Consider the following 22,793-nt stretch of genomic DNA (forward strand, 5'->3'; position numbering starts at 1 on the left):
ATGACTGTGATGACGGACGGTTACATAGTGCAGGCGGGGCCTGTCACTTGTCGTCATCACGTCATCACGTCATTTGCCTAAAGGCGTGATTAAAGGTGTCTTCAGCCAGGACACGCGGGAGCGTGATATCCCATAGTACATATGTTGTACCGAGTGAATCGACTGAAAGGGAACAATCCTGAGCCTTTTGTGATTAAATTTCCAAAAATCCTAAAACCAAAGCTATGATTCTGTAAAACCAGTAGAAGCTTTTAAATTGCCAGTTCAGTCATCTAAAGTCAAACTATCTTTGACGTGGGTAAACTTTGAATGATGTTTCTAATGGAAATTATGTCTTGGTTATAGAGATGCACAAAGAGCTGGGTTTTCTGATTTGTTATGCCAAAATTCCATTGTTTTCCATAGGTACGTTTTTAAGAGTTCTTCTCATTTTGGCTTCACTTTACGATGAACCGCTACCAGAATTCACAGCACACAATTTCTGACCGATCCGTACATTTTGATGCATTTTATCGCCTGCTGCTGAAGGCTGTGTGTCTGTCTGTTAGCAAAATGTCCCATAAACCACTGGATGGATTTTAATGAAACTTTCTGTAAAAAAATTGTTGGATGGGCCTCTACAACTAATTTACTTTTGAAGCAAAACCAAATCAAGATGGCTATCACAGCCCACTGACCTTATGAAGCATAAAAATGTTGTTATAAGTCTGTCAGTTTTGCAAATATTGTGCTAAAATTTACTGTGCTAGTAGCTGGGAGTCATTGACAACACATACTCTGATCTCTGCTTACTATGCAAAATCTTTGCGGAAAATTTTGTTAACTGTTGGAGTCGACCCTGTTTGTTTGTTAGCAAAACATCTGATGAGCCATTGGATGGATTTGAATAAAACCTTCAGAACGTTAGCATTGGCTGTGCACCTGATGGCCGCCACAGCTAATCCACCTTAACAAAGACAAAAATGACTAACTCAGTCAGTTTTATAAATATTAAGCTAAAATTTGATGTGGTAGTAGCTGAGAGTCATCACCCCCTCGTACTCTGAGTGGGAAATCTTGCAATATTGCGTTGATTGAGCATAACATCACTTTCAAAGTTTGACCGAAAAGACTACAACTTCATCATTTCTCAGCAGAAGTTGATTTTGGTTTTGGAAGGAGTCACAAATAAAACATGAAGACTACACAGATTATTGGCCAAACATTGACTCCCATATTTATTGTTTAAGACTAATTCACACATGCTGTAAGATGACCATCAGGACTCATTTGTTTACAGTAATATCTGACTGAAATTATGATTTGTCCATTTTTCTCAGCACAAACACCAGTGAAAAGGCGTTATCCATCCGAGACAGAAGGTGTAATTTGTTCCCCGATCACATGATCCACCCTTCAGGTGAAATCATGTCCAAAGACAAATGAACTGTTTATTTCGGCCCCGCGGTGCTAATGAGTCCCTTTCATTGCGGTTACTTTATGCGAAGTCATTAAAAACAACCGAAGAAAAAGCCGCTCTTTGTCACGTCACAGTAATTGCACAGCAACCAGTGCATTCTGAGTGGAAAATTATCTGTTGGTTTCTAATAAACAAGGCGAAACAGCCAGTGGTGGTGCTGTCAGGATTATTAATTCTCTGCATCTCCTCCGAAATTAATTTTACCCTGGTTGTTTTGAGCATTTAATTAAAAAAAGAACTAAGTTAAGTTGATGGGGACAGCTCAGACTCAGAAAGGCAGACAAACATCTGGTTGTTTCAGACTAAATAATAATCAGACAACTTTCTCTATCTCCACATCAGCCACACATTCATTTAGTTTGCTAAGTAGTGAAGTTTTGGAAGTGTCCTTCTGTCCACCTCCTCATGTAAGCTCCCGTCATAATTCAAGTTACAGGCACATAAAAATAAAAAATAATCTTCTTACACAGCTTTCAGTTAGTTCTGAGATCTAATATTGTAGAAAACCATCCTACATCCCAAACTTATTTCACCAAATAAAAATAACATCAGCTTCCAGATGGAAGATTTCACAAAGTTACCATCTTTAGTTTGAATAAACAGGTTGTTTTTAGATTTAAAGGTGGTAAAAAGTCACTACATTTTTTTCCATCTTGTTCCCGCAGTTTGAATTTCTTTATAATGAAATGTCAGAGACAACATGAGGTTTTATCCGGTTTAATGGAGCTCAGGGGCCCACATAGGAACGTCGTAGGTGAATATGCAAATGAGGTTGTTATTTTTATTGTTTCAGCCTTGCATCTTTACAAAAATGGTGTTTCTCAGAAACGGGTTCCAGAGTGAAAGAATCTTGAGACTCCACCTTTGTGTTTTCATATAGACAACAATTCAACCTTTTAAAAATGGTTTCATAATCCCACCTTTAATCTAACCTACGACGCAAGGGTGTCCTCTTCTTGCTGTGTTTACATTTCGTACAAAGCGTGTAAGCTTTATTCACATGCTCCACGCTTTGTTCCCTGATTTTGGAGGCCTGCCATAGTTACTGCAGCGTTCTGGGTCGTTTTTGTGTGGACAAAGATGTGTCTGGAGAGAGTGCTGTGTTTACAGAGATATTTTCAGAAACATCAGTAAGATGGTTTTGCAAAAACTGACTTTCTATTTGGACAAAGCCTCAGAGTAGCACCTCCCTCCTCCCCCACCTGCTGCTGTGAGCTGTCAGTCAGCTGGGTATGATGGCTGGAAGGGGAATGTTTCTTGGTAATAATAACAAAGGTGGAGGTTTTGGAAAAGTTTTTAGTCATAAAACAAAACAAATGGTCATGGCTTGTCTACCACAGGAACAACACCACTCTTTTAAAGGCATTGCTGTTTTTAAAGAAATGTTTGCAACGAGCTACTAGAGTTAGCTTGTCTACTAGTAAAATAAACAGCCAGCTGCAGGCTTGGTATAACTCATCGAATTATGAAGCCAACATCAGCTTGTCAGGATCCAAAAGTTAAGAGATTATCAAAAAAGTAATGTTCTGTGCAACGAGCATGTTTCCTTTAAAACTATGTATTTTGTTTAGGTCTTTTCCTTGTCTTGTGTATACCTGTTTAATTTCAAACTTATGCGAAAAGCAGCGTTACTGCGGTTACAGCCTTTCCTTTAATGCTAACGTTTACAGAAAATCCTGTTCATAGCTAATGATTTGCAATTAAAACCTTAATTGTTACATCTAGGTGGTTAGCATCAACAAACTGATCATAGAAATATGTTTCCTACGCTCTGAGGGGGAAACTTGTTGGATTCACAGTAACCTTGAAGTGTCTTAAGGCCCCCCACATACTCGGGCGGAGGTCCACGCATACTCGAGGTGGCCTCGAAGCGGACGTCCGCTGGACATGTACATGCAAAGATCAATTTTTATGGCGTACTCGGTGTCACACAATAAACTGCCCGGTGAGAAACAGTGTTCACATCAAACTGTTTTGTATGCGACACCAACCGCTCTAAGTTGAGAATCGGTGCTATCTTGTGGACAAAAATTGAGTCATATTTTGAAGAACGTCTCGCAGAGGAGATTAGAAAACATAGAAATCTATATGATACATCAATGAGACAATATAAGGACTTTAGTAATAATAAACAACATAAGGACTGGCAGCGACACTTTGTTCCGAACAACCAGTCGCAGGAAGGCGCAGCGCGACTGCCGCTCTCTGTGCAGCACTGAACGGGGGTGCAGTGGTTGCCTTGGTGGTGAAGAAACAGGGCTAAACGTCCAACTAGCTCATCGAACTTGCTAGAATCTCTGCTAGATCTCTTCCTCCTCGTCCGGTGACGCCATGACTGAAATTTGTCATGAGAGAATTTTAGGCAATCTGATCACTCGAGTATGAAGTTTCAGCCGTCCGCGGAGAGTCTGCGCGACTCATGGAGTACGCACAGTATGCCCGAGTGTGTGGGCGGCCTTTAGACGTTGACTGTAACTGAGTTACCATGGCAACAACTAAAGGTTAGAACTAATGGTAAGCGCTCCACCACCACCACTAGGTTGAAAGATTCGCCAAATTTGATGATTTTGTTTTGTTTTCCATGCGTCCATTCATTATCTGCCGCTTGTTCCAGAGTCAGGTCGAGGGGGCAGCAGCTTGAGCAGGGAAGTAACAGACATCTCTTTCCACAGCCACCTCTTCCAGCTCTTCCGGGACGATTCCAAGGCCAATTTTTTATTTTATTACTGTCAAAAGGCTGTCACGATTCAGCCTCAAAACTCCACATAAAATCGTCTCTATTCCCTCAGTGGCTGTTTTATTTTGTCCCCGGTTCTTTCCATTGTGCTATAAAATTCATAACCGGTGGCCATCAGGAATCATATGATCCCTCACATTTTTAGAGGCAACATATTGTGTTTCACAGTTTTCCTGCCTGTGTTTGTGTTTCATTTCTTTAAGCCCTCTGACAGACTGCAGGGCAGAGACAGTGGCACAGACCACCCTGAAATTCCCGTCTTGTGGAATTTCTAAAGGTTGGCGACAGAAAGGCGTTCAAAGGAGCTCCGGGTCACATGGCTCGGCTTTGTGCCTCGTGGGGTTAAATGAATGATATATAAAGTTTTAAATCCACCCATTTATTCATTCCACCATACTGGCACACAATTACTTCTTTTTTTTTTTTTTTCCTTTTCCATTAGCGTGTTTTAATCATAAAACTTTAAAATGAAATCCACAGAAAATTCTGACCTGTCATTTGTGTTCTCATTTTCTCAGCCAAGAAGTGATCAGTTTGATTCACAGCATTAAAGTGTGTCTGCATTAAATCTGAATGAGTCATTCATTCAGTTTTTGCCACAGTGATGGACAGCTGAGGGGATACGTTAAAAAGTCCGACTTATGGCTTTAATTTTACACTCATCAGAGAAAATGGGACATTCAATGAACTAAGGCACATATTTCCAGATTTTGCTGGCACCTGTACCTTTTGCTGTCCGAGCTTTAGAAAGTAAAGGGAACCTATGTCCGGTTGTTTCCGAGTGGCGAGGTGGGAACACACGTCGGGGACGCGTCCATCAACGCAGGAAGTCTGACGTGACGTTACTCGGTTTGACTGCTCTGTAGCTTTCCAGCTGATTTATCATGATTGTCATTGCAGTCAAAAAGTCTCCCAGTGAGGCACCAAAGACGACTGACAGACGGTTCATTAGACACTGGAGGGAGGTCGAGAACTTGTAAATGGCAGATCTCAGCTTGATACATGGAGAGAGAGATGTGGCTCAGAGGGCTCATCAACTTTTCTTATGGCCCGTCATATTTTTACATAACTGCATTTCAGCTCTTCGCAACTTCAGTAGAAGCAGGACCTGATCGCCAGTACTCCGATACGTTCTTTGTGCTTAAAATCTTTATCTTTGTTCTTCTAACTTGGCACTTTCCATTTCCTTTTTATGGCAGCTGATGAGTCCCATAAAACCACATGTTAAAAAGGTTTGATTCCTTCATATTTGTCCTCCAAAAAGTCTGGCTCGATGAAGCCGATCACTTCGTCCACAAAACGCCCCACAAACTGAAAACCCTCTGCACCTAGAAATTCTGTACATATGCTCCTCTGAATCAAAGACAGACATTTAAGGTGGTTTGGAGATCAAAGATCATCAAAGACAAAGACATCAAAGAGTATCAGGTAAGGATGCCCTCTGGACACCTTTCAAGGGAAGCGTTCCGGACATGTCCCATTGGGAGGACACTTCATGTTAGACCCATTGGAGTCTGGGAATGCTGGCCTGGGAAGGCCTTGGAGTCCCTCAGGGTGAGCTGGAGGAGGTAGATAGTTCACATTAATTATTGTGAACATGAGCCTGTTACAATGAAGTTCTTACTGACAGGATCTTGAGTTTATATATAAAAATCAAACTAAATATCTGGGAAAGAATTTATGTTAAGCTGTTTCATATTCTTTGGTTAGTTTCGGTTAAGCCAAAAAAACACCACTGTTGACTGAACAGGACTAAAAATTGTTCCATTAAATCCAACCTGAGGACACCTTGTGATTTGAATGTATTTTTTTCCTCCGGTTGTAGATTCTGCAGATCCTGGTCAGGGCCGTGGTGGAGAACTTGACTGACAGCCAGGGTGTGCAGGCCGGAGTCCTGACGTCCAAACTGAAGGAGCTGTTTGGTCGAGTCAGTTCACGGCACAGCGCCGACGCCGAGGTGTGGCGGCAGTACGCCCAGCTGTACGGTGGAGGCCTCAGCACCAACCCAGAGGACAACGAAAAGGTCAGTGTTCAACAGATGTAATCAGTCCTTCTGGTACACCCTGTTTAGTGTCGTCATTGTTGTTCTTCAGTAATTCACTTTACATATATCTATTTTTAACATTATTAGGGGTCCAAACCTCTATAAGGACCTTGGGGACACAAATAGGCATCAAGATAAAGAGGCTAAAAGCTGGGGGCTGTTTGGGGGGGTCCTGCCTCAAGCGACTTGGACCCTGATAACTGCTTGCAGTTCTAGTATTATCATTGTTTCTCAAATAAATTCCCATTGTGGATTTAGTAACAATCTTCCCTGAAAGGTTCGAGGTTGCAATTCCGTGATTTCCCTGAAGGTGGCAGGGTTGTTTTGAACCCCTAAAAGATTATTTAGCCACTTTGGAGAAAAGTGGACGAGCTAATGGCTAGTCTGAACGCATCTGAGACCAAAGTGGAAAGCTGCCATTTTGAAACCACTCGAATCTCCAAAACGTCAAACCAGTTCATGCGAAAGCAATTTCACAGACCTGTTCATTGCCATCAAAACAGTTATTAATGATTGATTATAAACCCTAATAGCAGCAGCAGCAGCAAAATATAGAACTTTTTATGCAGCCTAACGAATACTCAACCTAAATGTAATATTTCAGACAAAATAACAGAATAAAGTGAAATTTACAGAAGTGTAAAGATCTATAAAATAGTGTTTCTGCTTAGGATTTTTCGATTTAGTTGTTTTGAGAAGGAAGCAAACCACTTCGATCTGAGCCACTCTGTCTAGTTGTTACCTCGTCAAATTCAGTCAGAATCAAACTTTTCCTCCAAACTGAGGTTGTTCAAAGAGGTATCTACAACAGGTAAGATATTATTGTTCCTATTCTTTCCACAGAGCCCCACTTCAAACTGTCTGAAGTATCCCTTTTAGTCAGAGAATGTAATACTTAAATGTGTTTGGCTTTTTGTTGCAATAATATGTTGATGGTAACAGAATACTTCAGGCCATCATTTTGTCCGGTGTGTGTGTGAGAGAGAGTGAGCTAAAACAGCAGTGCTGCTTGTGTTTCGTCCAGGCGCTGGGGTTCCTGTCCAAAGCGCATCGCTGTGAGCTCCAAACAGGCGGCTGGGAGAAAGACCCGGCTCTGTTCAAGGAGGTGATCCAAAGAGCCGTCCACATGGGAGAAGGTGAGAACAACACCAGGCTGTTTTTACTGACATACAGTCCAGCATGTCTCCGAGGAGCACACGGAAGTGCTGTGGTTATTACTCACTGTACCACAGCTGGTGTTTAGCCTTGTGTCTGTGTTTGATCATTAGCACAGTGGTTCTGAAACTTTTCAGTACTCGCTTAGTAATTTGTTGTTGATCAGTGTCACCTTTCCTTGTCTCAGTGTAACTCCAAAACCACTCCAAGTCTGTACATTAGTCTATACTTTATTTTCCCTTTTTATAACCAGAAACTAAAATAAGAACAAAAGTGTCATGATGCTCCCTCAGTGTTCTGGAGATGTGCTAGAAAAGGGGTTTGTGTAAATCCAGATGTTGGCAGACTATAATCCAGACTTGTTGTGCACATTTTCCAGCTAGCGTCTTCTTAAGATGTTCATGTTGTCAGCTGTGTAAAACAGCAGCCGTGTGTGTGTGTGTGTGTGTGTGTGTGTAAGCTTCTTCTTTCTCTTCTCCGCTGCTGCTTTCACTCACTCATTCTGAATTAATCTCTAAGAAGATCGAAGTAAAACCGAAGCGCGTCGTGAATGAGGTCTGTGTACCGCCGTGGAGTTCATGCGCAGCTCCTCTGCTGTAGGTCCGGAGCCCAGACACATGACCACACTCTCCAAAAGACGAGAAAGCGAAGGAGCGATAAGGCAGAGGAATAACCACTGGTTGACCTTTCCAGTCACAGCTCAGGCAGAGACGGGCAGCAGGGGGGGTGGGGGGTGGGTGGCAGGAAACACCTGGGCTTCCGTCCACGGGGGGGAGAGGGAGTGTTGACCGGTTCAGCAGGCAGATACTGTAGGAGACATAACCTGTTCGTTCCCCGAGGCGGGTCGATGCTGTCATGAGGCATTTATTTAACCCATCTGTCCACAGAAATAAATCTGCTTCTGTTGTTTTTCTAACCTGACACTTCATACATGGCTGTAACATGAGGCGGTTTTGTTCATCGAAAAAAAAAAATCAGACCATACTTGTCAATATTTAATCATTTTCTTTCAGGTTATTATTGGCTGGCCTGGTTGTGTCTTTAGGCAAACATTGTAAATTCTTTTTTTTTTATTGTCTCCTTGAGATCTGGGGCTACAGCCACAAATGTCCAGACATAATAATTACTGGTCCAAATCTGTTTATTTTAATTTCCAAAGCATACTCCAGTAGTTTAAATCATCTACGTTGGAGTGGCTGCCAAGGCGGGACCAAATTAGGCCAAGAGATCTGTGGCTAAGTAAATAAGTAATATTATAGATGTTACATCAATTTGCTCCTTTTATATTTTTGTTTAATACGATCAAATTCTCAATGAAATTGCTTTCATTCTCATGATTTTCAGAAATTGAAAATTTGACTGAAAGTGGCCCATCTAGGTTACAGTTCTCAGGCTTTTAATCACAGCAGCGTTCAAAGCACAATGAGGTTTACGCTCTATTTGAATAAAATCCTGAAAAAGATTCTGACACAACCTTAATTTTCAGCTTTTCATACATGTTGGATGATCAGAGAGAAAAGTTAGAAACGCAGAAAAGTCTCAACGTTTCTCTCAAAGCTGCTACCAGTACACATTTTATCCTTCCTCTCTGCCCTGCACATTGAGATTTTGAGGTACATACAAATATAAACCTTCAGTTTTAATGTCTTAAGTGTAAGCCTTTGTTTTTGTTTTAATTAAGTTATAGTTAGGTTTAGTATTAGAAGAAAGGAATGCATTTCCATCATACTCCGTGGTGACGAGAGTTTCTGCATTTAGACAGTTACCATGTTTCTGATCTCTGAATCTCTGTCCGTTTGTCTCAGTGACAATTAGCTGCAGCGAGAAGAAGAATCATCCATCAGAAGCTCTCCAGATGCTGTCCTCCACCCGCCTCAGCCTCAGGAGTCTGGCTACTAAAGCCAAGGTACACTAAAACACTTGGACGCCACAGAACATTTACTGGATTAATCGTTACGGAACTCTTCTTTCACGTCCTGCGTCTTTGTCTTCCAGCAAATGCACACGGACGTGGCCACAGGTCAGGTCCACGCCGAGCTGCAGGACGGCGTCGCTGCTCTGGAGCGGCTCGTCGTCGAGCTGCAGGAGCTGAGCGGGAGGCTGCGCAACCAATCACAGTGACCCCCTCCCCCACAGCCATACCCCCCGGTTCTCAGCAAAAACAAGCTGCGACTCGGATTCACATTCGGTTCGAAGCATATTTAGAATCATGAAGTTTTTTTATATTCACAATGTAAACAATGACTGTAAAACATTGAGCAGTAAAAGATTTTAACAGTTAAATGCTTCCTGTGAATTCTTTATTTTGGGAGATAATGGTTTTTTTGTCATGAAACAAAGTTCATGTTAGAGACTCATCCCAGCAGCTTTTTATTGAACAATCTCAATTTAAAACAAAAAGTTGGGATGTTGTTTAAAATGTAAATAAGAACAGAATGCAATGATTTGCAAATCTCATAAACCCATATATTATTCACAATAGAGAACAGTTAACTAATTAGATGTTTAATCTGTGACATTATGTCATGAAGCGTGGAGACAGAGTTGAACCCAGAACGCAGACTCAGAGCTGAAAAAAATTAACTAAAGAAAACCATCAAAACAAAGGGCTGATGTGGCAGCAAAACTAACAGACTAAATCCAAAAAAAAACGAGAGAACAGGGCATGGAAGGGGGCAAGACGCAAGGAGACCAAAACGGAATGATCCAGTGAGTAGTGAATGAGAAAGACCGGTACTTAAAGACAGAGGATAATGAGGAAAATGGACACAGGTGAGAGAATAATTACAAGCAGGTGGAGATGGGCGTGGCAGACCTAACAGGAAAAGTACTGGGGAGGTGGAGAGTGACAGGGCATGAAACAGGAAAACTAAACCGAAACAAAACAATAATCAAACACAACAAACTGAAAATACCAAACTATGACACATTATACTGTTTTTACAAAGAAAAACTGCAAAAGTCGTTCAAATGAGAAACAACTAGAGGAGCATTTTACAGCTAATTAGTTTATTTGTCAACAGGTCAGAGGACTGGATATAAAAACAGTATTTTAAAGAGGCTGAATCTGTCAGAAGTAAAGATGGGCAGAGGTTCACCAGTCTGCAATAACTGTCTTCAAATAGTTATAGAATTTCAGAATAATGTTCCTCAACGAAAATTGGCAAGACTGAATTTTCCGTCAGCTTCAGTTCATAATCTCTTTAAAAGATTTGAAGACTTGAGAGATCTCTGTGAGCAAATCACAAGCAAAAAGTGAATATCGGATGCTAAACAGAACTGAGAAAAGGCTCTACAAAAATCTGTATTTTAGGTTATAAAATCCCAGAGGACAAAAAGCAAGGTGTTATCTTTCTTTCAAGATGAAGGTCACAAATACTTTTTAAAATAAGAGTTTGGCTTCCCCACGGTTTAGACTCATACAAAATTCAGTTTCAGATTTTTCAGAGCCAGTATCTTACTGGGCTGCAACCGCTGCAAGAAAATAGGCAAACTTTCCCCCTGCAGGCTGTTTTGTAAAATCACTGACTATTGTTGTGTGAATGGTTTGCAAAAAATGTATTTAAAACTGTTATTTATTTCCCCAGCTCCTCCGCCGACGCAGCATTTATGATTTCATCCTTTAACGTTTGTTTTGAAATTTTTCTAGAAGTGCAGTAAGCTGGACAGTGGAACAGTGGTTTGAGCTGTCGCCTCGCAGCAAGAAGGTTGCAGGAACGCAACCCGGATGATGCCGTTCTGAGTGTGGTGTTGACTTCATTCGTGCTCTTCGGTTCTCTCTTACAGACCAGAAACGAGGCCGTTCAGTTCACTGGTGACAGGCAGCAGCTCGCCGTGACCCTGGACGGGAATTGGAACGTCTTTATGTTGTAGGATATTCTGCTTTTTCAACCTTTTTTTTCTTTCTTTTATCAGGAGTTGTATTAGAATTCATTTAAGTAATCCTACTAAATCTTAGAGCAAATTCACCAATGAAAAAGAAAAGCTTTGCAACAAATGAAACGGTCCAAAGGGTAAACACGCCTCATTTTTTTCCAGTCAGCTTTGGGAGATGCGGAGTGTAAAACTGACCACATTTCTCTCTTGTGAGGCTGCAATTCTGAGCTTTCTGTTCAATTTTACTGTCATGCTGAGGTCCAAACAACACCCATGCTTTGTTTTTAAAAAAATGCTGCAATATTAAAAAAAAACCCACAGAGGATGTGCTCTGAGAGCTGATTTTCCAACTCATTCAGTGAAGGTGAACAAACACGTTCTCTCATCCTGTTTCCCTGCAGTCGGTGCAGGGGAGGATCCTGAGATCTTTCCTCAGCCAGCAGGAAAACGACCTTGAACTCCTAATGCCCTGTTTTTCTTTTATCTCTAGTTTTTTTTTTTTTTTTTTTTTTTAATTACAATAAAGCTTGTCTTTTATTAAGCCGGATTGCGTTATCTGAGCATCCAGAGCCCGCGGTTTAAAGTAAAGCCTGTCGCAGCAGGCTGATAAGACTGGCGGGGACTTGCTTCAGATAAAGTTGCACAAAAGTTATTCGTGGAGCCACTTTTTTTTTGCAAGCCGGGGCTGAAAAAAAGCTCCAGCAGCGTTCCATCAGGTGTCTTCGCGGCTAAGAGTGTGACACTCGGGTAAGGCTCATTAAGCCCCCAGGTTTCATTCATCGCCACATTATATCGCTCACAGATGGCGCGAGTGACCAAGCTTCTTAATGTGGTCTTAATTTCCTTCGGCTTATTCTGAGGTAAAACCCATCAGAGTGATTTGCTGCTGCTCTGTCATCACCCAGAGGGACGACGCTAATAAAACCAAACACAGCCTTGCCTGTTCTATTCAGAAATTCCCGATGTTCCTCGGAGTGTGTCGAACACAAGAACTCCCAGAACTCCCATTGCATCACACACCACTGCAGGGGGGGGAGGCAGATCCCACCTAAGAGCGGATGCATCGCTACGGTCGGGAAAACTTTTAATGCGGGGGTGCTTCAATGTCTTTGGACTTCTGACCTTTGGCTAAGTTTCACAACAGTCAAGTTAAACCGATTGCTGATCTTCGGGCACTTTGTAGGTTTTATATATCAGGACAAATCATCTGGTCCTAAAATGAGATTAACACCCCTTTAGATGCACAATGTCACAACATATTGCACCCTGTCATTAAATGTTAAACAAGAATTAAACCAAAGTATGTAAATAATGTAAAACACAAGTTCACCAGTCTCTCACATAGTTGTGGAGGGATTGTGGCCCACTCTTCTTTACAAGGTTTGAGTTCATTGAGGTTTGCAAATTTTTGTGTCTGAACAGCGCTCTTAAGGTCCAACACAGCATTTCAATCAAGTTGGGGTTTGTCTTTGACTGGACTGTTTCAGCTCCTTGAATCTCGTCTTTTTCACCCGTTCTGCTGTAGATCAGCTGCTGTGTTTGGGATCGTTGTTCTGTTGAATCATGACTCAGTTCAGTCCAACCTTCAGCTGTCAGACAATTTGACTCCAGAATCCTTTGGTCTACAGAGGAATTCAGGGTCGACTCAGTGATTAAAAGATGTCCAGGTCCTGTGGCTGCAAAATAAGCCCAAATCATCACCCCTCCACCACCGTGCTATATGAGGGGTTTGTGCTGATATGATGTGCATTATGGGTAAACATCTCTACTTTGGTCTTATATTTCTAAAGAACATTGTTCCAGATGTCTTATGGTTTAATAAGATTCTGCTTTTAATATCTAAGGTGTGATGCCATGTTCTTTTTAGAGAGAAGTCTTCCCCTTCTTCAGTCCTTTTCTGTTTGTCAGTCTTTTTCACACTGATGATGATCAGTAAATCTACTTTGCCTCCTAAACCTTGTGGAAGCAGCAAGATTGGACTTAGTTCTTTCACACAACTTCTGCATTTGGGTTTAATTAATGTGTAATAAATACTAATCCAGTGTAACACAACATGCTGTTGTTTATTTGAGGTTTGCTGTTCCTCATTTTAAAAGCAAATTTTTATTTTTTTTTAGATGTCCTGACATGTAAAACCTGAAACAAACTGCACTGTATTGTACAAGTAGAGCTATTTTAAAATCTTTCCCAACTGTTCCTCTGCACAGTTTTTGTTTTTCTGCGTATTGTCTTGTACAGACAGTTGGATGTTTGTGTTCGCTCTGCAAGAGAAAGGCTTGAGATTTTTTATGGTTTCATTTTATGAGCTCTGATGTCTTAAGTGCTTCCTTCCATGGAATCCTTCTTTAACAAACAGAAAAATGTTGTCATCGGAGGAAAAGTTTTTAATTAAACCAACCAATTTCCTAACTGGGAAACCAAAAACGTCTAAGTGTATATTGATGTGGTCATGTTTAATCTATGGTTTCTGAATGCAACTACTGGAAACACTAATCGTATGTTAATCACGATTAAAACGTATCAAGCATCGAGTCAAATGATTCTGACATTTCTAAGACGCCGTGGGACAACAGCGCCACCACTTAACAAATCATTTGGAACATGGTGTCTGGTTTTAAGTCTGCAGTGGTTTCTGAGTATTTGTTTATGAACGTGAGTTCATCTGATCTTAAAACTACTTTTTACTCACTTTGTAGCTGCAGAAAACTAACTATCACTTCTCATCCTTTATATTTAAGCTCCATCTTAAATTTAAGATCTTATTGTTCCATATTTTCCTAACAGAGCCCTTCGCTCTCAGACTGCATGTTTACTTGTGGTTCCTAAAGTTTCTAAAAGTAGAACAGGAGGCAGAGCTTTCAGTTATCAGGCTCCTCTCTGGTAGAGCCAACTTCCAGTTTCTGTGAGGCTGACACCTTGTATACTTTTAAGACTCTCCTTTTTGATAAATCCTATAGTTAGGGTTGGTTTGGGTTTCCTGAGTGATCCCTTAGTTCTGCTGCTATAGGCTTAGACCGATGGAGGACAAACTGACCACATTTCCTCCCTCTGCTGCTGTCTTTAATCTCTCTGCTCTCCATGTTTGTATTTGTAGTTATTTTTATCATTAACACATTTTTCTTTAGTTTTCTTCCCATAGAAACCACACCAGGACTAGTCATTCTGTGTTTGTCTGCGTCTCTTTCCTGTCCTCTCAAACCCCAGCCGGTCAAAACAGATGGCTGCTCATCTTGAGCCTGGTTCTGGTTCTGGTACTGCTGGAGGTTTCTTCCTGTTAAAAGGGATTTTTTTTCTTTCCACTGTCGCCAATGTGCTGCTCAGGATGGGAGACTGCAACAAAGTGAAAATTTAACACAATCTGCTGGTTTCTTAGATAACTTGTACTAATTGGTGTTTTCTAAAGTATGTGAATGTTTGTTGTTTTTTTTTTTACAGTGACCTGAGATAACTTTTGTTGTGACTGGGCGCTATATAAATAAACTGAATTAAAATTAAATTGAATTATATTTGTTAGAAATTTAGTATACTTGTGTTGCATTCAGGTGCCGAGCTTTTGAGAAGATGCTTTAACTGCACTCACAGCTTCAGATGACACTGAATGAACATAAACATGATTTGCACACATGGATCTAAACTCAGCTGTTTATCTCCGTCATCCTGCAAAATGCTTTGCAGCTTTGGCAAAAATAAACATAAGACAACACAGAAACATTTGTTAAAAGTCAAGGCTGAAACCTTGAAATGATTTCCATATGGTCCAAACTTATATCCTGGTAAGCCTCAAGCCGTTAAGCCTGTTTGTTTTTAAAGCTTTGCATGGTCTGCCACCTGAATATATATCTGAGCTTCTCTGCCTTTATTATCGCAGGTGAAGATGTTTTTGCCTGTGTCTGTGTGCTTGCTCGTGTGCCTGTCTGTTAGCAAAATAACTCATGAAACGGGACGGGTTTTAATGACGCTCTCAAAAAGTAATCATTGGGTTGACATCTACAGCTGATTAACGTTTGTAGTCAACCCAATTCAAGACGGTCGCCACAGATAATCAACCTTAGCAAATTACAAAAATGGCTATAGCCTGGTGTATTTTACAAGCATATTTGGTGTGGTAGTAGCTGAGACTGATTCCCAACACGTACTCAGAGCACTAACAGATCGCAAAAGATCTTAATTAAAATTTTGTCATTAACTCTTGGATTCAGCACTCTGTTTGCCTGTTAGCAAAATATCTCTTGAACCACGGGACTGATTTTTTTGAAATTTTTCAGAAAGTAATTTTTAAATGTACATCTATAGCTGATTCAAGTCAACCCAATTCAAGATGGCCTCAAAACTGTGGAACCACCTTCTAATCTTGATCAATTGAGACCGCTTTGTTAAAGCATTTTAAACTCAGCTTAAGAGACATTTATTTGTCTTTTAATTGCATTTAATGATTTGGGCATTTATGTTTATGTTTTATAATTGAAGTGGGTTTGATTTCACAGTTGTACAATTGCGTTTATTTTTTCAGTTCCATTTGAACCCTTGAACTTCATGTTTTTGCTGAAGATCTCGATCACTTTCTGCTGTCTCAGAAAGTTTTTTATTTTTTTGAGAAATCTGCCAACTTTCCACAGAAACACCGGTGATGGTTTTTGCTCCTTTGGTTCATTTTTATTAGACCCTGCTCAAATTTGGTGCACAAACCTGAGCCCTAACTCATATGGACTCAGAACTCCGTGAGAAATTGAGACTGACAATTGAGAAATTCACCTAAGTTTTCAATTTACCAGCAGCTCTAGATATTTGTACAGTGGGGCAGCACAAGACCAGAAGTTAACCACAAATTCTGAGAATTTGAAACAAAACGGTTAAAAGCATTTGTCATTTTCTGAGTTATTAGAGCAGAAGGACAAAGAAAAAAAAATGATTCAGGTTATTCTCACATTGTGGCGGCGGTAGCTTGAGAAACATTCACTGCAACAGAAAGATGATTAGAAGAAAACCGAGAGGATCAATTTCTAACATGATGGATATTTTCAGAAAGAAAATCCACTTTTTTTTATTCTCAGCTATGTGTCTATTACAGGCAGAAATGATCTGTTCATAGCAACTGAAAAACTTAAAACAACAAATAAGTGGAGGGACAGCAGAATGAAAATATGTGAATATTTGACCAGCTCCAAAAATTTTGCAAGGATCGAAAAAAAAACCTTCCACACAGCAGCAAGAAACCAGTCAGTTAACTCTGTCAACATCATATTTCTAGATGGAAATGCATTTGTTACTGTTTGTTTTGTTTTTTATGTCAGGATAATGTTCCATAATGGAAAACTGTGACGAATTTGAATATCCCATCATCTACAGTTCATAAATTCTTTAAAAGATTTCAATAATCTGGTGAAATATGTGAGCAAAGGACAAGGATGTAAGTCGATACTTGATGCTTGTGATCTTCTGGCCCTCAGGCTCTGCATTAAAAACAGGTCTCATTCTGTTGTGGACTCAGGAACACTTCCACAGATCATTGTCTGTAAACACAGTTTACTGTAGCATCCATAAATGCTGGTTAAAGCTCTGTCATATAAAGCAGAAGCCATCCAGAAACACGGTTGTCTTCTCTGGGCCAAAGCTCATTTAAAATGGACTGAGGCAAGGTGGAAAACTGTTCTGTGGTCTTTGTACTAAAGATAGGTGGGACCATCTGGCATGTTATCTAAACCTCCATGGATATAGTGTTTGTTGTATCCTTCACATCTGTTGCTGTATTTTTTGTTCTCATTCAAAGCCGCCTCTGTGTGAACGACCTGCCGCCCGGGTGAGTGAATGAACAAACTCTCTGTCCTCATTTGAAAACATTGCCTCATGTGTGATGACATATCGTGTGGCCTCAGACCTTCTCGGAGCGCTGCCACCTCTTTTTCTTCTCCTCCCGCCTCCACCCCGCTTTTCCCTAGAAAGCCATGACACAATCCGTCCCAGGTTCTGCTTGCAATCGGGGCTCGAGGTTCGAAATCCAGCTGCAGGGAGCCGTGCCAGGATCCAACTCGCATGAATCAGCAAGGAAACGCACGTTCTTCCGGCTAGTCTCTGTGTGCAGAAGTGTTCGCCTTGAAACTTTCTCATGAAACCAAAATAAGCTCACATGACATCAGCGATCAGAAATAGCGGTGTTTGTGGAACAGATGACCCTTTGGTTTCAGCACAGATCTCAGCCGGGCTCTTTGACACACAGATGAAGCTTCAGATAAACCTCTCTTACACGTATCTGGTGGAACTCCCAGCTAACCTGTACATCCAGCACCTCGTTCATGGTTAAAGAAAACTGGTGTATTGATTTTTGATTTCTTCTCATACGACTCGATAGCTTTGTCTTAGCCATGACTTGTGTAGTGGTTATAATAACCTGCATGTTTGCTTTTGCAACACCTGGAGAACACTGTGACCGTACAGCACCCGGTCGGCAGACAGCACCTCACTAAAGCACATAACATTCACCATCAACAACAATAGAGGACCCCCTAGTTGGATCCGTGTGTGGGTCTTTGCTATACTTTGAAAGCAGAGTTTGAAAGAGAGCTGCAAACATTCAGATGAAGGAGTGCTAGGAGTTAAGTAACCAATTTAGCAATGAAAATAGTTTTAATAGTAGGGGTGCATTCAGTTTGCTTGGCCAACAAGAAAAAAGTTTCAAGTATGAACCGATTGCACCTACTTATGACACTTGAGAGTCCATATTGAGCCAAAACTCTAAAGCAGGAGCAAGAAAAGACCCAATAAATGTAGTTACAATGACTGTAAAGTGGTCCCCTGTGGTTCAAAAAAGTACCCAATGTGACACGGGCTATTAAATTATATCAAAGCAGTCTCTGAGACTCTTTGGAAAACTCATCTCTTCAGAAAAAACCTGGTCTCCCAACAGTCCTGACTCACATTTGGCTTCCACACACACCCACACACACCGCTTGAGACGCTGATGTAGAGCTAATAGTTCAAATATGTGGTTCCATTATAGTTTGGTTGATGCTAACGATGCCGTGTGCTCTCCGGTGGAACTTCTGAAAGTGCATCTGTTATGAATGGAGAAGGCTGACTTGTTTCAGTTCACGTGAGAATCCTTATTGGCACCTCTTGTCATTCACGGCCGCCCTAATTCCTCTTCTTATGTGCTCTGGTGCAGAGCGGCGAGGCCGCGCGGTTCACTTTTCCCTCAAAGAGCAGCATCAGGGAGAAGTTCTGTGGGGAAAGCCCCAACAGGATCAGCAAACGGAAACATCTTCCCGATAAAAAACAAAAAACAGAACTCTCTGGTAGCATGCTGCCTACATGCTCATCTATTTCAGGCTTGTGACAGCGGCAGGGGGAGCAGAGAGACCATAACCCTCTGTCTCCAACAGCTTCCCTCAGCTTGTCCTGTGGGATTCTCATCTGCTCCGATGACAGCTGGAGAACATAATCCTGCACAGACATGAGTGTTACACATTTAAATATTTAGACATGTATGTGCTGATATCTCAGTCTATATATATGTATATATATATATATATATATATATATATATATATGTACAAACTTCTAAACTGTTCTTTATGTAATACACATAAATAAGAAATAGTATTTTCAGACTTCCGCTTGGAATAATCTAAGCTGACAAAATGCTGGCGTTTTGATGTATGAACTATATATGAAGTTTAAAGAGAGCTAAAGCTGAAGCTGCTGCCCGTGGCCCATTAGTGTCACCATGGTAACCACACACCTATGTCCCGCATGTCCTAACAGCACTCTTAATGGGACAGGTGAACAGGAAAAGCAATCTAGACAGTAAGCGTCACGCAGTCACTCTGCAAAAATAGTAAGATGTAGTGAAAAAAATGTTCCTGAACTGTAAGGGGCAGAGGCATCTAGGGGTCAATTGTTTGTGTTTACAGTGTTTTATGAAGAAGATAATTTGAAAAAAAAAATTTCATTTTCAGATTTGGAAAGAAAATTCTGAGCTTGGATACATTGGAAGTCGATGAGAGATGGATGTGCTGGAGGCATTATTTATCGTCTTTGGCCTGGGCACACCTTGGGATCTTGCAGGAGAGCGTTGTTAGGAAAAGATATATTTGTTGTTGTTTTGGTTTTTTTCCCCTGGACATGTTATTTCCACAATCCAGCCTCAGATAGGCAGAGGAAAATAGGTGGGTGGATGGACCTGTCCTTACCGAATCCTAAGAGTTTGAAAACGCACCAGCTGAATGGGAGTCGATGAACCGAATGGAAGTCCATTGCTTTGTTTTCAAACTGTTTGGATTCACTATGTCCTAAATGACTGGGAACCTACACCAACATACAGCCTGTCCTTACAACAAAAAAACCCCAAAACAATTTACTGTTTTTGACATAAACTTGTTGAAAATGTTTCAAAAATCACACAAGAAATGTGGAAGCTTTTCCCTGCACGGTCACAGGGATTGAGAGAAAGGCAGGGGTCACCTTATTCACCAACATTAAACAGGCACAAAAACGGACAGAGAACCCTGTTCAGCAGGTCACCTACAGTCTCAGCAGCAATCGTCAAATGATTTGACAGACAGACTTTTATACTCTACTATTCTCCTCCAATTAACAAAACTACCGTGACACAAGGTAAACAAAACATGTACACTGACAAACATCTACCAAATGACTACAACACTGAAATACTTTGTTCAACAAACATTATTTGTCACTAGAGACCTATCTAAAAACACATTTCCATATCTGGATTTTAATCTATAACATTAAACTTTAAAGTGCACAGTTTACTTTACCCCTTCACAATCCATAAATGGTCTCTGCTGGAACCTTTAAAAGTTTCTCAGGCCCCCGGGGAATCTTTTAGACTGAACACCCTGCAGAAGTCACCTGCACAGCAACTGCTACAAAACACTCAGAAACATCAATCTTTCTCAATCATTTCGAAGCTTATTCACAGTCATACTTGGGTTTCATCCCTTGGTTTGTTTTGTTCACAGGACAGGCCTTCATGAGTACCTCCGAGAAGAAGCTGCCCTGGAACACCCACAAACTGTAAAAATGCAATGCTCCAAGCTGTTTCTCGGCGTAATTCTTTCATTTAAAGTATTCCAAACAAATCAGGATTTTAAGTGTGTCAGGATAAGCAATGAAGAACTTCATTACAGTGTCACAGTATGTTGTTCAGTGGTGTCCAATCCTGGTCCTGGAGAGCCACTATCCTGCATGTTTTAGATGTTTCCCTGCTCTTCAGCAGGTCTTCAAGTTCTGCAGAAGTCTGTTAACCATTTGGTCATTCAAATCAGGTGTGTCAAAGCAAAGAAACATCTAAAACATGCAGGACAGCGGCCCTCCAGGACCAGGATTGGAGAGTTTTATAAGCCTAAAAATAAAGGGACTCATCTGGCTAGCCATTAGGGCAGCCTGGACAAAGACTTTTACCTCTTTCTCCATACTCTGACTAATGTCACTGCTGATAACTACTTGACAGAACATCACTTGACTGGACTGTCCCATTAAAGTTGTTTGATTACGAGTGGAAAAGGTATGTGAGTGGTGCGTGTCATGGCTGCTGTCCAGCTGATGGAGCAGCGAGTCACTGACCTGAGTCTTCACTCAGCTTCATCTCCTTCGTGACGCTTGGGACAATAAGTGAAGATGACGGCAGCCATCACGATCCACTTCTTCATTAACTCACTTAGAGTATCACTAACTCACACTCATTTCAGGAGTTTCAACCGAAGTAAAAAAATGAAATACCCCTGTCAGGCAGATAGCGTACGTGTGTGGAATACCTCCAGAGCAGATGGTGTCTGCTGACATTAACTATTTTTCCAAAGAATCCGTCGACTTATTTGATGCACTGCAGCAGCCTGTATGGTCTGATTGGCACATCGAGGTTGAGGAGCAAAGTTCTCGGAGTTAAACCAGGGTGTAAACTTTCTTTCCATGTAAAGTCCGTCCAATAGGCCTGGGCTTCAAACAGCTTTGAGTCTTACCGTCCTCGTTTAACATGTTTCACTTCACTGATCGTGATCATTTACATTCAGATCATTAGGCTCACTTCAAACATAAGAATGTCACAAATCAAATGTCCTGAGATAGAACCGCCAACAAATTGTTCAGCATTTGAACAATGTAAGCATTTACAGCTGACTTACCACTAGAGTCCATGTAATGTTTTAAAAATTAATTTATCAGTTTTCCTCTTGAAAAACATTCAAATAAAAAAAGACTCCACTGAAGTCATTAAACTTTTCAACTGACAGAATAACAGATATTTTATAGTAGATGGGAAGTTAATGGTTATAATTTGAAACCTCAAAGTTTCAATTGGAAAACCTGTGACAACTTTCCTTGTCATTTAAAACATTATGGAAAAATAGCATCACATTCACAATGTAATGAGAAAAAGAGAAACTTAAACTGTGAACATCTATGATTTTTTTTTTTTAAACGCCCATCAGATTTTTTCCAGAAATGGAGAAAAGTCGAGTCGAGGGTGTGTAGTCGATTTCAGTTGAACAATCCAAAAGTCCGTTGAAGTAGAATTTATTTTATTATTTTATTGTTTTAAGACAACCAACACCTCTGATGTTCTTTCTCTACTTCCAGTGCCATCACTTCCAAAAAAAAAAAAGAACTCCAAAATGAAACAAAAAGTACAGATTGTGACAATTAAAAAAGCAAGAATGGCTTTATTGGACAAAGTTGATAGATAGATAGATAGATAGATAGATAGATAGATAGATAGATAGATAGATAGATAGATAGATAGATAGATCCTTTTTGGGGGGTCTCTCTGACTCAGCCCACATCCTTGTGTAATATTGGTGGAAATGTGTTTTTGGTTTTTCCTCATTTACTCTGGAAGTCTGGATCACCTTACCGAGGTCTGGATCTGAGTATAGGGAGGCGGTGGTGGTGGTGGGGTGTTTGTGGTCTCCTCTCCGGCTCTCCTGACACCCCCTGGGCCCCAGGAAACTCCCTCCCTACCCCCCACCCCCTCCCCGCTCCTGACGTCATGTCTGGAGGCAGGCTGCGGGATCTTTGCAGGAGTTCTCCGAGTCGTCGGCCCCGGAGTCAGATCCGGATCAGAGGGTCCGCAGCAGCAGCAGCAGGAGGAAACCCGGGAGCTCACCTGAGGAGTTTATTTATTTATTTTTTTCCCACACAGCCCTGTTTTATGTCAAACTTTTTTTTTTTCTTTTAAACTGCTAAAGTCAAACTTTTTTTTCCCTCCTCTCTCTCTTTTCTGGGAGCAGTGTTGGTTTGGGCTGGAGGGTTCTACCTTTATCCAGGAGTTCTGACCCGTGCGGAGTGAACGAACCGGACCTTTTTCCTCTCTTCCTCTCCTAAACAAACTTTATTCCCACCCACCCACACACACACACACAGAGACACACACCTCCGGGACAGTTTGTGGACATGTCTTGGCTTTCCCTGGGCCTGCTCCTCTCCCTCGGCTTGCTCCTGGCTCCGGCGTGTGGTTCGGCGGAGCGGCAGCCGGGTCGGAGCGGCTTCAGGCGGCTGTACGTGCTGCA

The 22,793-nt window shown here is 41.2% G+C and overlaps 1 protein-coding gene across 1 annotated transcript in view; it reads left to right on the plus strand.

Moving 5' to 3' along the window:
• Positions 1-9,678, plus strand: part of ttc27 (tetratricopeptide repeat domain 27) — a 100,361-nt gene extending 90,683 nt beyond the window's left edge. Inside the window, exons 17-20 of the mRNA XM_017427223.3 lie at positions 6,022-6,219; positions 7,265-7,376; positions 9,201-9,301; positions 9,391-9,678. Of these exons, the coding sequence (XP_017282712.1) occupies positions 6,022-6,219; positions 7,265-7,376; positions 9,201-9,301; positions 9,391-9,516 (537 nt within the window). The 3' untranslated portion in view covers positions 9,517-9,678. The remainder of the gene's footprint in view (positions 1-6,021; positions 6,220-7,264; positions 7,377-9,200; positions 9,302-9,390) is intronic.
• The last annotated feature ends 13,115 nt before the right edge of the window (positions 9,679-22,793 follow it).

The sequence above is a fragment of the Kryptolebias marmoratus genome, linkage group LG22 (genome assembly GCF_001649575.2).
Source record: "Kryptolebias marmoratus isolate JLee-2015 linkage group LG22, ASM164957v2, whole genome shotgun sequence".
In the NCBI taxonomy this organism is placed as follows: Eukaryota; Metazoa; Chordata; class Actinopteri; order Cyprinodontiformes; family Rivulidae; genus Kryptolebias; species Kryptolebias marmoratus.